At 47.6% G+C, this 16,948-nt stretch overlaps 1 protein-coding gene across 2 annotated transcripts in view; it reads right to left on the bottom strand.

Moving 5' to 3' along the window:
- Positions 1 to 2,642: 2,642 nt before the first annotated feature.
- LOC135391753 (uncharacterized) overlaps positions 2,643 to 16,948 on the bottom strand; it is a 185,944-nt gene continuing 171,638 nt past the window's right edge. For both annotated transcript variants that reach the window (XM_064622179.1, XM_064622180.1), the window contains exons 3-4: positions 7,551 to 7,731; positions 2,643 to 7,206 (exon numbers count right to left, since the gene is read on the bottom strand). In XM_064622179.1, the coding sequence (XP_064478249.1) occupies positions 4,599 to 7,206; positions 7,551 to 7,731 (2,789 nt within the window). In that variant the 3' untranslated portion in view covers positions 2,643 to 4,598. The remainder of the gene's footprint in view (positions 7,207 to 7,550; positions 7,732 to 16,948) is intronic.

The raw sequence follows: 16,948 nt of genomic DNA, 5'->3' as shown, positions 1-16,948 counted from the left end.
ATTGTTCTTCTTTCTCGCCGCTCCGCGTCTGAGGGGGTAGCATTGTAGCGGGCCGTGGACAACGACGAAGATGACCACGCGCCTGGAGCACCGACCTCAGTTCACTGGCGCGGCCATGGAGATAGGCCACCGTCATCGCCTCTCTGTGGCATACCATCATCGCCGGTCGGGGCTCATGTAGAGGAAGACCGTCGTCCTCTACACCTGTATCTATAGTACGCAAGAGTGTATTAGAGAGAACATTAGTCCCTTTCAGACTCATTTTGCATAGTTATCTTCTTGAGTACGAAGGACAAAACCCGGTACCCTAGTTCATTATATGGTTAAGAAATTCTTTCTCAAGCACATGACAGATTGCCATTACGCAGGCAAGCCATTGTACAGTACTGGACAGAAGGTTACGAACACATTCCGGCGCATTCCTTCCTCAGAGTGAAACGCTAGCAGCGTATAGTACCGTACGTACTTGCAAACAGGTGACCGGGTTACCTAGGCACCGTACGGTCCCATTCGATGCTGGCGTGTCACTCTGAGGAAGCAATGCGCCGGAGCGTGTTCCGTAAACTTGTCCAGCGCTGTACAACCCTTATCGTGGGCGCATCTCCTGCCCTAACATCCCGACACCCCTGGACGCACTTATTGCGAAATCTCAACAATGCGCGGTGTGAGCAGGGTGGACATAAGATTTTGGTTGAAGCCGTCACCGCGAAAAAATAGAGGTGGTGTGGCTATGCTACTTAGCTTCGGAGGCTGTATGGACCAACGAGGTGACTGTTCCTTCATCAGTGCTGTACTGACACACAGTACGGTGAAGACTGCATCGCAACGGAATCGGCAAGCAGCTTACGTCTGGTATTATTTAAGAGCGCTGCTTTAAACGCCTGGCCACATAGCACACACGCGTGACGTCAGATGATGACAGCGTCAGCGTCATGATGACAATGATTCAATGACTATGATCGATTACGTATCACAAGCGTCGTCGTTGACGTCACATTAGCCCCCTCCCGTGAAGGGGAAGATGGAGGATGGCATCTCATGGACGTGGATATGGATCTCAGTGGGCTTGCAGTAGTGCGGTGCATCTGGTGCGCTTACCATAACCTGACCGCCAACTGTACGCTGCTGTCCTGGGCGTCGTGTATCCATGGGGCTGGGGATCGTCATCTGGTCTGGATCCTCAGGACCTTCGTCGTCTGGTCTGTCGCGCCATCTGGGCGGGCTGGGGCGTCAATGGCAGTGACAGCAGCGTTGGAGCCACAAATCTATAGTATAGGAGAGGAGTCACAGGTTGTGCAGATGTTCCCGTAGGATGTTTGAGGGCGACGAGGTGACAAATGTAACGTGGCAGCACAGCGTCATGATGGCAAAGGTGGATGGATAGTAGGGGCACCCCTGGCGGGCGTCTTTTTAACGTGGGTCCAGCAAAGAGCGAACTGTGCGGAGATGCAAAGTTTCCTGCATTTCAATGACTCAATGTTCCTTTTCATTTGCGTCCGTGGCCAGAGCGTCCCTGTCTTTCTGTTGTTCATATTTGGCTTCCTAGGCTTCCGGTCGATGCGGTGGCGCTGGTAGCGCCGGCCTCTTCCCCCGTTGACTTCGTTTGATACTTCGAACTGGTTTGTACCGCACATGGCCTGCAGTAGGCGAGGTATCGTTACAATTGCCTTCGTTGCCCGGCACTACTTCGTCATTTGTTTTCGTTGAGCTGGGCCCTGTTTGTACTGGAGTATTCTCGTTGCTGCGCTCCTGTCTTTGTCGTTCCTGTCTGTTCTGTGTCATCCACTGTCTCAATCGGCGTTTTGTTGCTGTCAACTCTGCGAGTGCTTCTTCTATAGGGCATGTTCGTTTACCTCCCAGGGCGGCGCAGTCCAGTCGCCCAGGCGTCGCTGCGTTAGTTTTGCCGCTGAACTTGACGGGAAACGCGAAGTTGGTGTGTACTTCGACACAGTGTTGCGTGCAATGTTTCCATTTTGATTTTTTTTAAGCAACGCGCGTGATTGGAAGGAAAGTTGTGACGCTAGGGTCCTGAGGGTTTACGATATTGGATGAACTCATTTTATGAGATTCCATCTCAATTGCTTCACGTTGCCAGCGGGCTTCCCAGCGATGACGTTACCTTTCGTCGTTTTCCCATGTTTACAGCACACCTCAAAAGAAAAAGAAAGAAATAGAGAGAGAAAACACGTACACCATATATGGAAAGACGTCATGATTTAATAGCGAAATAAATAAATCAAAGAAACACTTCCAGAGAAAACACTTTCACGTTTCACAGAAGTTGAATTCCTTTGTTCGTGTACATTCGTTTTCGTTACTTGTTTCTTTACAGCATCGTACAAAAGTTATATATATTATATATATTGTATATCATATATAATATTCTCACTCAATTATGTTTCCCTCTGTCATCGAAGTGGACACAGAAAACAGTGTTGAAGTCGAGTTTTTCTCGATCGCAGTTAGCATTACATTCAACGCACCTATGTACATAACTGAAGTAGTCACTTTATGTACACACATTTGATAAAAAGAACAATATTTACACCTGTCACTTTGTGAAACACACACATTCAAGCTTGAGACTGATAATAACGAAGGAGCAGCCCCCGTAACATCCGTTTAAAATCTGCGTCGTAGTGTACTGGGTAACTCAGTTTATTGTGAAAGAGACCGAAGCAATTTAGAGTAATCATCATTTCACAATTTACTGAACGATACTTCAATTGTGTCTACCAGTGGTTCTAGTATTATCGCAGATTTGTGTGCGTGTGTATTATTTTGCCAAGTGTTCGAGTTAGATCAATTAGTCGCTATGTCGTGAAGAATGGTTTTCGAACGCACAACTTGCGCTCTACAAACTGCAAGATAAATACGGCGTATGGAAGCACATATTTTCCGCTGGACGTGTTCTTCGATGAGCAATGCCATTAGGCGGTCGAAATATATTACTTTTCTTTGTTACTATATTTTTTCCCAGTCGCCCTGGTCTAGCAGAAGTTATTTTGTCGCTAAACGTACCCTTTCCTGACCGGTCACTTTCGCAAGTGTACCTTAGCCTACTGGAATTAAGCCCAAACCGCAGTGAAAATCTACTCCATATACCTGTTACCTTGGTGTTAAGCCCGAATTCTTTATCGCGTAAGGCGGGTTTCACAAGAACGTTTTCCTCGACCGTGTTATTAACGGATCCAAAACGGACCCATGAAAGCTGCGGAGCTCGACTCCCTATAGGTTCTGTTTTGGAAGCAAACGGACGAGTAACACGGTCGTGTGAAACTTGCTTAAGACGTATTCCAAAATGCAGAGACAGAAGCAGTGAACTCAGAGGCAGATAACAGTGACTTGAGCTCCTCCTCGTCAACGACCGCCCGCACAAACAGACACTTTATCAGACCGACAGGATTGCTGCAGAGATAAAAATGCTCAACGTCGACAATTTAAGACACTAGATCGTAAACCATGAGCAGTTCTGGAGTACAGTTTGTACTCAGTATGTGAGTGCCAGCATGTACCCACTAGATATAGTACGACGGATATATTCGGAGCAGCGCGCATCGTCAACCGCTCGCACAAGAGTAAAAATAGTTCCTATACAAAAAATGATCACAAGTATGAGCTGTCTTCCGTAGGAGACCTTGATTCTTGAGTGCCATACAGCTTCTCCGGTCCTGGTGTATGATGCTCCGCACGTGGTGCACCACAAAGTCACTGTTTGTTCCTCTGAGTTTGTAAGATGTGTTATCCTGCGCGCACCATGACGTTCTTGCCGGATTTCGCTGATATCGTTGCGAAGATGTGTCACTTATCTATTACACACGTGGATGTTGTAGCGTGACAAGAGGGAACATATGCAAGTCGCTGGAAAATACTCAATTTTTTTAGTACATCTGTAATTCCCAAGTCGCCTAAGAGCACCGCATGAAGAAGAACAATAGTTATTTCATTGAAATGAAAAATAATATGCAGATTGTGGGAGAACAAGTCGAAGCTGTTGCGCGTGCAGAAATGTTATGTTGTTACGCTAACTGAATGGATTTTTATTTTCCAATCATTTAACCGACCATCGGTGAAGCTCATCGTAGTATGTGAGCACTTGCCGATTGTTGGTTATCTGTCTCGACTTTGCTTTTTGTAAATACACAGATGTCTCGTAGCGAATTTTTTTTATCAGGTTTGCGTTTTGAACGATATCATTCTGCCAGTTCCCTTTCTTTGTAGATGTGTCATTCGTAAAGACGTCAAACACAAATGTGCAAACATATAAAAGTATTCCTAATTAGTGGTCACAACCGCCATTAACTCCATTTCCACTTTTGTTCCGCAACGTTCACCGCCACTCCTCATTCAACGCACTCTTGTCTTCCACCACCGCACCACAAGGAACGAACTGCACTCTATAGACACGGAGAACGCATCGACTTGATAACATAGACGTCCGCCAACGGGTCATCCGTGTACGCAGGTGGCGGCGACATATCGTTACGCGGGAGAGGACCTCCACTAGACATGAGGGACATCACCACATCCATTGGAGCGACGGGAGTCTCCTGGAATTCTGGACCTTCCCCCGGACGGTCCAGAATCGGATGCCAGGGTCAGCTGTTGGGGCTCTCCAGCTGCAGGTCATCCGTGGGGACCTGTCGAGACTCCTTTGTCTTTTCTCGCTGCCGACACCATACTATCACCGCGGCTAGAAGCATACACACCAGGACGAACCCTACCCCGCCGCCGATTGCCACGTAGAACGTTGGGAACTTGTTACAATGCTCCGGTCGCTCGTCGTAGCCGGATGGGCAATGGACAGTGCCGTCGCACCAGAGTTCGGGAGAAATGCACGCACTGAGCTCAGGGCACTCGTAAAGGCAGTTTACGTTACGAAGTGTGAGGCCCGAAGACGTCTTGAGGAAAGGTTTGGTAACCTCGAGCCAGCGGAGTCTGAATTGTCCGCCGGTGAAGGCGACGATTTCAATCACGACTCTGTCGGCGAGGGTTCTATGCTCGCGCTCGGTGGTTTCGTTGTACCACGATGCTGAGAAGATGTCGAAGTCGGTAGACGACGAAAGGGAAGTTTCTTCGTGGGCAGGTCCAGCGCAGACCACGGCGACCGCCTGCATGATGCCGTCCGCGTAGACGACAAAGCGGTTGCCTGAGTTGGGACAGCCACGTGAACCGTCTCGCCCTTGGAATTTTAGGTAGAGGTATTTTCTGGGAGAGGACTCTATAAACCAGCGGCACCGTAAAGGCAGTTCGTGGTCCGCCACTCTTGTTGGTGCGACGAAGAGCAGCTCGCCCTCTGATCCGTTCTTCCTCTCGAGACCGTTGTCGCACGACGTGGACGGCCTGAACTCGTACGTCGCTTCGAAGCCGTAGTTATTGAAATCCTCTAAAGATGTCATTCCACTGATGGTAAACGTTAGCGTCACATTGTTGCCGACGGATTCAATGAGAATTGGTTTCCGGGGTGTTGACGTTACGTTGCAGAAACATCCAATCGGGGTGTAGTTGTCGCCCCAGTGGTCCATGACGTGTAAGAGGGACAAGCGAGGAGTTGGTCGTCCAGTCATGCGACAGTTGTAGCGTTCTGTGACTTCATCGAAGTATTGTTCGCAGCCGACTGTCGGGAGGTTTAAGGTTACCAGGTAGATGCGTAACTTCTCGGAAGACATGCCGGAGTAATAGTAGGAGCACGTCACGTTCTCTTTTCCACCACGACCATACATAAAGACATTTTTCGGCGAAGACACTACCCCAAACTTTGATGCGCTGCTCTGAAAATGACGGTGACACGGTCCATGGTTTGGGCCCATGTCTGCTCCTTGCTGTTCCGTGTCGACGAACTCGTACCTCGCCGCGAAACTACTCCGGCGAACGGGAAGTTCAGTGGTCTTGTAGAAGTTTTGCTGCACAATCAATTCGGGGCCGGATGATAAGTAAGATTCCTCAGGAACTCTGCAGGGTCGTAAAGGAATGTACTGAGGGTACTCTGCCGCCCTCGCGCAGATACGCGGTGACGTCTTCTCGCAAAACTTGTAAGTCCTAGCATCTTCAAGGAGGGTTCCCGATGTCGTGTTCGACGTCGTTTCGCTGTAGTTCGTAGTCGCCTTGACACCGGGTGAGGCATACACGTCAATTATCTCTAAGCTGGACACGTCACACTTTTCATCTGTCGCCCAACGACGCTTGTCTTCTATAAAGTAAGACAGGAAGTACAACCAGACCTTGTCACTAGGGGACCTGCCGATGAAGTGGTACTTGCATGTCGTGTTTGGAGGGACCGTATGCACCGGCGTGTGGATGAGACCCCTTCTCACTGTTCTTCCGTCCACCTCGAAGGCACAGCGACCAGAACCAACACGGAACTCATCGACGTCTACATACCGAACGTCAACGTTAAGTTCGAACCGCGAAGGATGAAGTTGTTGAGAAGGGGCGCTTCGTAGGATCACAGTTGCTTCTGGACCACTGGACACAACCTCCTGAAGAACCCCTGTTCCACAGAACTCCGTCAACAACGGTGTGTTTGCCGTTCCAGGACCGTCATATATGTACACTACGTCTCCTAGGCAGTCAACGTTTAAAGACCGTTGCGAGAACGCTCCCGCTGTGTTCCTTCCCGTGTAGATGTTGATCTTGTACTCGTTGTCCTGGTACAACACTATCTGCGCCTGCTTACCAGGCGGTGCAGTGATCTGCCTTACCGTGAACCGGCACGTGAAGTTCCTCAAGTAAAACCCAGGGAAGTTCGGCGATCGTATCTTACACTTCTTTCTGTCACAGTTCTCGAAGACACGGTCACAGTAGGTTCCAGGAGTACCTGTCCCGAGGTCATGCGGGCTGTCTGAGGTCCCATAACGTGTTTTCGATGGCCTTTTCGGGTGAAACCTGTAGGTAAGGTATAAGCTGAAGCTGTAAGCGTGAAGGGCGGCCCGACTTGGAACTGAGACAACGAGTGTGACGTTGTTGCGCTCGGAAAAGAAGATGGCACCACCGCCTGTGTTGACCATGTCACCGCAGAAGTGACCGAACTCGGGTTCTCCTGCGTTGCCGTCGTAGAATGATGTAAGGTGAGGGTTCACAGGTTCGCCTCGAACGGCTGATAGGATCTGCGTGAAGCCACGTGTTTGAGGCGTTCGGGCGATGGGGCTGGATGTAGCAGGTTCGACGACTTGAAGGTATCCATTGAAGCAGGTCGTCGATTGGTTTCTGGAATTTAAAAAAAATGAAAGAAACTAAGCGACATTGTTTTAACGTGATATACTTTGTTGTAAAGCATCGTAAGTTTCTGGTTTCCTGTACGTTGCAGCAGTATTCGTATTAGTAGACGCAAGGAGGAATGTGAGAACTACTTGCGGACAGATTGTCGCTGCTATTGATTTGTCACTGCTAATGAATGCCAGTCATTGTCAGTAGATGCATAAAATCGGTGCGGATATTTTTGCAATTTTTTTTGTAAGGGAGTCAAGATTGTTATCCGTCCAACGAAGTATTAACGCGGTGCTAGTAGCGTACTATACAGACAGCTACTGCTATCGAAAAGTGTGTCATACCTGTCCATTTCTAGGGAGCCCACTTGGAAGTTGAGGAAAGTGAGTTCGACGATGTCCCCAAATTCTCCTCCAGCAGCGACGAAGTAGAGAGTGCAGACGAAAGGCAAATTCCTCTGGAAGGGTTCCGCGATCCTTATTGGATGTTTGCTACCGATTTCGCCGAAGAATGTGCGGTTGCAATCTGAAAAGAAGAAGAGAGAAATGCACTTGAGCATAACGTTTAAATAAATGTTCTTCATTTTTGCCGTTTGAGGATGTCCAAACTTTACAGATTTTCATCGTGGTCGCATGTATTGTTGAACTATTTGCCGTCGTAGTATGTTTTAAAGTGTGTGATGTCCATATCAAGAGATGACACAAAATGGGTGAGAGTCAACATACTCGACAACGGACAACGCAACCGCGGGTGATGACTATAAGTGTAAAGGCATGCCTCAGGGTCCCAACCGCAACGCCCTACATCACAGCCTTAGCCGAGGCGAGGGAGCCACCCATACCCACACTTCCAGATATTCAAGCCCTGCGTCATTACACTCCTCTTGTAACCCGTCATCGACGTGACCCGCTTGCCAGGGATATCATCCGTCGCACTAACTTTTGCGTGTATAGGCTCGCAATCTCTCTGCTCCATGCAATTCCATGCCAGAAAGCGTTGCGTATCCCAGGCTGCCCCCCATAAATCCCTCGTCAGCCTGCTGTTGCCCTGGCTACACCTGGTATAACGGATAAGAGATCAACTCCAACGCAAGTCCTTAAGCAGCTCTCGCTGGAACATATTAGAAGGCATGCAAAAACGGGACGATGATTTTCACGGATGCATTCACCAATGCCACAGGATTTCTTTGTGTATTCGCCATCCACAGCTCCGGTGTGCATCACGCTGTGCGCTTATCACAGAAGACATATATTATACGGCTGCAGAGCTGTATGATGTTGTTCTGAACGCCGTCCAGTAAATTGCCAACCCAGCAGCACCTGATATGACTCTCTTTTTTTTTCGATTCCAAAACGGCCTTCAAACAGAACGCGAAATTGTGGCCTCCAGTGGTCATAGTGTACGACATCGAATTACCGTACAATGCCGCTAGAGCAAAGGGCACACGATCGAGTACCAGTGGATTCCCGGTCACATCGGCATTGCTGGGAATGATGCTGCTGACAGAGAAGCACGTGAGGCTCACCAACGCGGTCCAACGCAAAATATATATTTCACTCTTGAGGATGCAAAACATACGTTGTGCGTCATACAGCTTCGTTCAGTTCGGAGCCAGGGACCGAAAGCAGCAGAGTCGACGTCGGTCCTGCACAGAATTGACCCGACCCTTTCCTACCGAATCCCTCCGCGGATGTCCCGATCGCTCGAAACTTTGCTTTACAGACTTCGACTGAATGTCCCATTGTCCAACGCCTTTCTGTTCAAGATTGGTGCCCAACCGTCGTTGTTCTGTTCAACATGCAGTGTGCGTGAATATTCGGAACATATCATTCTCTAATGTACCCGGTTTCACACTGCCCGTTTGCAACTTGAGAGATCCCTCGACCGTCTTGATAGCCGACCCTTTGACGTCGTGAAAGTGCGGGGCGAATGGCCTGTGCCAAGGTGCACAACGCTCACTCATCACAAGAGCATAGCAGATTTCCCCTCTTTTTAGAAAGTTCTTTTTTTTTACACACTACATCCGGCGTAGCTTGTCCCACGGTAAACGGGCTCACACCTCCATAGTTTTTCTACCACCACCACCACCACCACCATCCACCATCATCATCATCATCATCATCAACGCAACACGTGCCGCTCCGCCTTGTTAGCCTCGTTCTGCACTATGTACTGCCACCAACTAGGCCGTCTTCCACTCTGAGGCTGGATTCACACAGGCCAACTTTATGCACCAACTCGAACCAATGTCTTATGACCAACTTCAGGATGACGCCGTCTCCGTGTTTACACCTACCAACTCGGTATCTCCACCCACAAACAACCTTATATGCGTTGTGGGTCGCACGAAGGATATCTGACGCCAATGAACCACCTGTATAAGATCGTGGCTCATATTTCGACGAATGCTGTTTTCGCTGGGTGATATTTTATTCTGCACGTCCTGTGAGGAGACATCCCAGAAGTGACTGCACGTGACTGACCTCCTTCGGGCGGGAAACGTTTATTACTGAGACAGTTATGTGTTGTGTTTCTCTTTGCATTGCCCGCCGTCCTCCCGCCCTTTTGGGTGGTGCTGTATGTTAGATGCCTGTTTGCGGAGTGTCACTGGAAATTATTGCTATAATGTACATAGTGTACTGTTGGGGACACGGTTGTCTAAAATCTCCAGCCCGTGGCGGGGCGATCCCCTGTCGGCGACGTCGCGCAAGAAGAAACTATATACCAATACACTGCCCGAGGGGAGGCCGCGCTGAACCACTCACCTTAGCAGACGACGCTGAGAATGCGATGGTACTCCCTCCCGACAGGTGGCGCTGCGGGGCCTTACCTCGGAGACTGTAATGGTATAGTTCCTTCGTGCGGCGACGTCGCCGACAGGGGACTGCTCGGAAACGGGCTGGAGATTTTAGACAACTGTGTCCCCAACAGTACATGTCTATTGTTCTACACCACACCTTGTGTATGCATATGATTAACGCATTAAAATCAGTTTAAAAAAAAAAAAAAAACTCACGGCACTCGGACTCGGAGTGTATGTGTTCAAATCCAAGTGCTGGAGCCTTTTTTTTTTCAACTGCCCTTATGCAAACCTAAGTTAGTTTATTTCGCCAGTAGATCACCATTATCTAAAAAAAAATGCCTAGCGATATATTTATGTGGCGTTAGTAAAAATAAAAGGTAAATATTTCTCAGGTACCCCTGTATGATTTGAACCGCCAGGTAGTACGGCACAAACGAAATCGCCTCACGCCCGCGGGGGTCACGTGGCAATGGTCCTCGCATTGATTGGCTAGAACTCCACCAACTCTCCCAAGTTTTCGGTCGGCTACCGATTCGGAGCAACCCGAGTTGGTCGTGGTTGGTAGTGTCGGCCGACTCGGACCCACTCCAAAGTCGGTCGTAGTTGTTGGAGAAAGTTGGCGCGTGTGAACGCAGCCTAAGCATAGTTAACAACGTTGAATGATCACTCGAAATATCCCATTGCGAAACAATGGTGTCCGGAACACAAACGTGACCTCATGAATGTTAGACGCTCATGAATGCTTTAGAATGTGGCTCAAACATTGAAGGTGCAAGACGGCATTGTACACATGAAAGCCCCGATGCAGACCAACGATCAGCATGTAAGATTACTTCAAAGAAATGTACCGTATTTTCCGTTGTATAACGCGTGCATTATACAGTAAAAAGTGTTCTGAAGAGGTCCTGCAGAGTTCCTTTTCAGGTCGGCAACGTACAAATTGTAGCCTCTTCCAGAGTGTCCTGCTCCTTTCTCCCATATATCTCTTGGAGTCAGTTGACAAAACCGACGAAAGGGCACTGGAGTTCATAAAAGGTTAACGATGCTGCTTAAGGATGCTATCCAGCAGTCAATAATCTTGAATTCATTTCAGAAGAATGGCGTGATTGAGAAGGGACGCGAAACGGAAAGCAGAGAGTATGAGAGCGACGCTGTTGCATCGGAGTTTAACGGATTAGACTAGATGTGTTTCAAATATAGCAGATCCATATACAGGGTGTTTCAAAAAACGTGTCATTCAGACTTTATAAAAAAAACGGGCGACGGAATGATACGGGATCAACGACATTTGTGTGGCAACTGAATTTGCCACCTTGCAAAAATATTTTCATTTGATTTTAATTCAAAGATATTGAATTTCTTTAATTGAACTCCAAAATTTCCCAAGTCAACCTAACGTTTTTTTGACAGAATTAGAGAGCCCGTAGCGAACTTAGTCAGATCCGCCAAGAAATCCGCTCGATATTGCAAATGGAACTGCCCAAAAAAAGTCCCGAAACTGAGGCTTCAAAGTTTCGGGTATTCAACGGCGCACCAAATCAGACGCAAAGATTCGTGGAGAGGAGGACATGCTCCTGCCCCCATGAAAGATAGAAGGTCGAAAAAAAAAAAAAAAACAGGGCGGGAAAAAAGAGGCAGAATCATTTTTTTTGCCGCTTATCAACGTATGGTGGAATGTCACCCGCCTTGTTATCGGGGCGTCTTGTGCTGCACGCCGGTGTGGCTATAAACTGTTCTAGCTTCATGGGGGCAGGAGCATGTCCTGCCCTCCGCGCATCTTTGCGACTGATTTGGTGCGCTGTTGAATACCCGAAACTCTGAAGCCTCAACTTCGAGACTTTTTTTGGGCAGTTCCCTTTGCAATATCGAGCGGATTTCTTGGTGGTTCTGACTAAGTTCGCTACGGGCTCTCTAATTCTGTAAAAAAAACACGTGAGGTTGACTTGGGAAATTTTGAAGTTCAATTAAAGAAATTCAATTTCTTTTAATTAAAATCAAATGAAAATATTTTTGCAAGATGGCAAATTCAGTTGCCACACAAATGCCGTTTACCCCGTATTTTTCCGTCACCCCGTTTTTTTATGAAGTCCGAATGACACGTTTTTTGAAACACCCTGTATGATACACCGCTTTGGTTTATTGTGTATACTGGTGGCAGTACAGAAGCTTGTAGCACCATTGCGGTGCGCGTTATGCACTGGCGCGCGTTATACATAGAATTTTTTTTTTGTTCAAATTCGGCCCGTTCTTAGGGGTGCGCGTTATACACGAGTGCGCGTTATACACCGGAAAATACTGTATACCTGCTCGAGGGTGGTCCATCCAGTTAGCCACGACGCAGTTCCCTGCGCCGAAACACTAACATGGAATTGATAAAAGAAGAACCCGGAGAACCCAAATCGAAGATCCCGACTGCGTGATTTTAAGTCCTCCACGCTGCGACTTTGTATCCCGTACAAAACGGGCTGAATCGCAATACATTCTTCTATCCCTTATACGATCGGTGCGACATAAATCACATGTTGGCTGCACAAAACATGTTGTATGTGCTTCACACTTCCTTCCCGCGTCAATACACGCGCTACTAACGCTGAAACTGCAATAAAAAGATGAAATACAAACAGCGGCAATAAATCTCAGAGGGCGGAAGTCTCCTTTTTATGACCGTACTTCCGCTTTTACAGAGTTCCTTCAAACAAAGCGTTCGTGAACAGCCATAACCCCCTTCTGCTAAATTTCGCGATTTTAGCGGCGTTAAAAAAAAGCTTCCTTAGCGTAAAAAGGATGGAAGGAACGTTCCAAGTCTCCTGTTATTGCTTGGCGTTCAACAAGGCTTGGCTAGCTAGCCAGCTAGAAACTATCCTCTATCAGAGCCCGAAGGAAGCTCCCTCAAGCGCATGGACCATGAATCACGGAAGAACCAATGGAGTTTTAGAAGCGCTATCTGTACGTTACGAGAATTTATAGTGCTTTTCTCTGTGTTTGCGTGGAAGTTAGTGCTTCCCGCCTTTTTACAACTAATGGAGCGAGACTAACGTGTGCGCGCGCATTTTTGTGTCGAGGTCATTGCTTGGGAAGATTATGCTGCCTTGTGGTAGGGAACCGATAATTTTTATCTTAATGGTGTTCAGCGAAGCGTCCTCCTAAGTCATTTTCTCTGGGAAATTGGTTCTTTAGGAGCCGCGTTTAGCTTCACGTTTGCTGGCGATACTTAAGGCATCCTTTAGACCATGCTACCCACCTTCTCATATATTTTCGCACAACCACGCTAACCAATGACGATGGGTGCTGCCTTAGGCGCCAACCCCATGGAGCGTATTTGCCAGCCGAATTCAAGCGGAGCGTGTGCGCAGCGTGCAACCGAACGACAGAACAATAGGCACACAGCTGAAACGCTCATATCCGGCGGGATAGAAATTTCGGCAGTGACGACCGGAGCGGAATCGGGCCAGCCAATCAGCATCGAGAGGAAAGTGCACGTGACCGACCTCCCTCCAGCACGGCGAGCACGGCACATAAACAGAAAACATGGCTGCCCGATTCGTGGTGTACGATGTTGAAGGCTTGGAACATAAAGATGGACGAGTACAAAGGCGTAACGAATCATTTACTCTGGATAGAACTTGCGGAAGAACTCATAAGTGTATTTACGCGTTTAAGCAAATGTATTTATACTTATCGAAGAGCGGGGAGGATTTGCGCCGTTTCCGTCGATGGCGTAATCGACAACGAACATTTTAGCGAGTTTTAAACAATTTACAGGGTGGGTGCTCTAAAAGCTCAGTCACATTTTTGCGCGTGACGGCATATCTACTTGACGGACAGACTTCCGCTACCACAGAGTGAATAATTTGTGCCAGAGAAGCCTCCGAAAAAAATCGTGGTTACCAGGCACTGCATAACAAAGTAAATACGACCACGCAAACTTTCGTCTTCATGCATTTCCTATGCGCTATACCGATGTAAACACGGCGGTCTGCCTCTAGTTGAGTGCAGCTTCCGCCTAGGGGCGCTTGCGGCGTCGAAACCGAAACAAATTCATGTCGGCTAGCACTCCTAGGCGGACGCTATACACAGCAATTGGCAGACCGCCGTGCATACGTCGGTATAGCGCATAGGAAATGCATGAAGACGAAAGTTTGCGTTGTCGTATTTATTTTACAACACAGTGCTTGGTAACCACGATTTTTTTCGTACGTTTCCCTGGCATAAATTCTTTACTCCGAGGCAGCGGAAGTCTGTCATAGGTGGGGAAGTTACTTTTATTTTGTAGTGCACTACCGTTACTCACTACTTTTTCGAAAAGTAACGCGTTACGTTATTCGTTACTGTTGCGGTAGTAGGTAACGCGTTACTAACGCCGTTACTTCTGATAAGTAATGCCGTTACTTTTGCATTACTTCACCAGTTGTCCTTATAATATGTACCATTTTTGGTTGAGTCACATAAGTGCATTCCGCAAATCAATACAAGCAATGTTGGGCACAAACAAGGGTCACGCATGAACACAACTTACATGTACGATTTATTGCAACGCAGAAGTAGTTGATGTTCAAAATTTTTAATCGGTGAGCTTCGCCCGTTGGGCTGAGAGGACGCCTAATGACCAGTGAGTGCTCCTTGTCAAGGTTGATAGAGACGGTGACCTTTTATCTCATACAGTACAAATCCAAAAACCCAAGTCCTTGGTACGTGTTACTTGTTCAGAGGGTAGAGGCTATTTTTCTGCCGCTTTTGCCCCATTCGTCCGAAAAATACCAGAGGGAGTGAAAAACAGAGGTGGTAAATAAAGGTGACCCCTCAACCAGGGTAGGTCAACAACCCTTCTTTTGCGTTCTTCGTGGGTGTGGATGTGACCTTCTTGTCATTGTTGAAGATGGATAGAAAAAAATGGGGATTTTCCCGGATTCTGCAGGCACGGTCCTCGCTCAAGCTTTCAAGTTCCCGAACACGCAGTAACGCATAACGCCGTTACGCGTTAGTTGTTAAAAATGTAATGACGTTACGTTACTCATTACTTTTCTCCCAAATGTAATGCGTTACCATATTTCACTACTCGAATGTAACGCGTTACCGGTAACGCACTACTTTGTAACGCGTTACTCCCCACCTATGAAGTCTGTGCATGAAGTAGGTGTCGCGCCACGCGCGAAAATGTGACTGATCTTTTAGAGCACCCACCCTGTATATGTGAGTCAATAAACGTTTTTGGCAGTACGCTTCGTGTGTGTCTCGCCTTTCTTCATTGTGTCATGCGCTTACGATGACTTAATTCCTGAGTCACGGTTTGACGTCTTGGGTATTTGTATGTGACTGAAATTGGAATGCGACTGAAGTTGTCACTGCACATTTTATCATTTTTATCATTGTCATATTCTATCATTGCTGCTTCCAGCACATGATCGCCACTGTCATCTATACTTAGTCTTACTTAGATTACTTAATATCGCAAGGCAAAGCAAGCGACTGGCAGCATGACCAGAGACAAGTAACATGACCAGCTGGAACCAGGCGAAGCCAGAAGCGCCTCAGGGACGCGCGGGTGCACAAAAGAGGACGCACATCTTGACTGCTCGAAGTTTTACGTAAGCACAAACGGATGACAATGCGTGTTTTCATCAGCATAGCTGCAATGCAACTAGTATGTACGTACATGTAGCTACCGCGTCCACAGCAGGCAGCCGACGCGTCACCATGTCAACCACGTCCGCTGAGAATCCGTCGCATGCGGTTGGAAGAGCTCTGCTCACGTTCCGCGCGGTTCGGCAAAGACAACGCTGGCCCATTTCGGCCGTAAAATACGCTCCATGCGGTTGGCGCCTTACGGCACTTGTTGCTAGTAAAGCATAAGCATTGCACTGTTGTGATAGGAGGCGCGCTAAATTACAGATCTCGAGCTTCAGACGCTATGATATATGAGCCATAGACGATACCATTGAACTTTACATAAGAAAACTTCAAATTAATATTAATTTAGTTTTATTTTGACAGTGCATATTCATCGTACGTAAATGAAGATACGTCACGCATGGCGGGATATTTTATCCGGAAACGTCGGTGACGGTGCCAGCGAGACATTCCGACGAAGGCTACCGTGGGGCACGTTGCTGGCCAAGTCGTCACAACGCCGCTTCGTAACGTCATGCGTCGTCATCACCACCGCCTTTCATCATTTAATTCTCCTCGCAACTCTGGTTTCAGCGCGCACGTGCATAGCTGCGGAACATTCGCGTTCTTAGCGGTACACAACATGGAAAACTCCAAATGCGATAAACTGCCATATATGGCGAGCCGCTTCTCGCAGGCCCATGAAACTTTGACGATTTGTTGGAAATGATCCCGGTTCCCGCATATTTGGATGCCACTGATATCATTCAGTCATTGGTAATGCTACATTGCTCTAGTAACACTCACAGAGTCATTGGTTGTTCCAAGATTCACAACCACGCGAATAGTCGAAGACGATACGTAATTTATTCATCTTTCAGCTGTTAAAATTTCACGCTTTTACCTGCTACTACACGACAGCCACAATTAAAAAATGTCTACGCGGGTCGGGCGTTTGCACGGCTTGCGGCATCGCATATACGTCGTTAACAAAACTTAGTCGACGTTTTGAACTTCTACCTACCATTGTGCGACAGTTACAAAAAAAAAAAAAAAAAAGAAAGAAAGAAGAAAAAAAAAAGAAAACACTTTTACTGAGAGATACCGTTGGAGACACCCCAATGAGAAATACAGCTTGGTCCTACTAGCAAATACCTTCGAGCGTATATAGTCGGTCTTCGTTCATCACGTCCCGGTCACACACGCCAACAATAAAAAGCCGCCATTCCCACCGAAGTCATAAATACAGAGACTGGTTCTCCGCCGCTGCTGTGTTCTAAATGTAAATCTGTTTTAGGGTTTCCTTTCCGGCTTTTTTGTTTTTTTAAATTC

Source organism: Ornithodoros turicata, chromosome 4 (assembly GCF_037126465.1).
Source record: "Ornithodoros turicata isolate Travis chromosome 4, ASM3712646v1, whole genome shotgun sequence".
Taxonomy (NCBI): Eukaryota; Metazoa; Arthropoda; class Arachnida; order Ixodida; family Argasidae; genus Ornithodoros; species Ornithodoros turicata.
The sequence above is the reverse complement of the archived record's forward strand: the minus strand, read 5'-3'. Positions and strand labels throughout refer to the sequence as shown.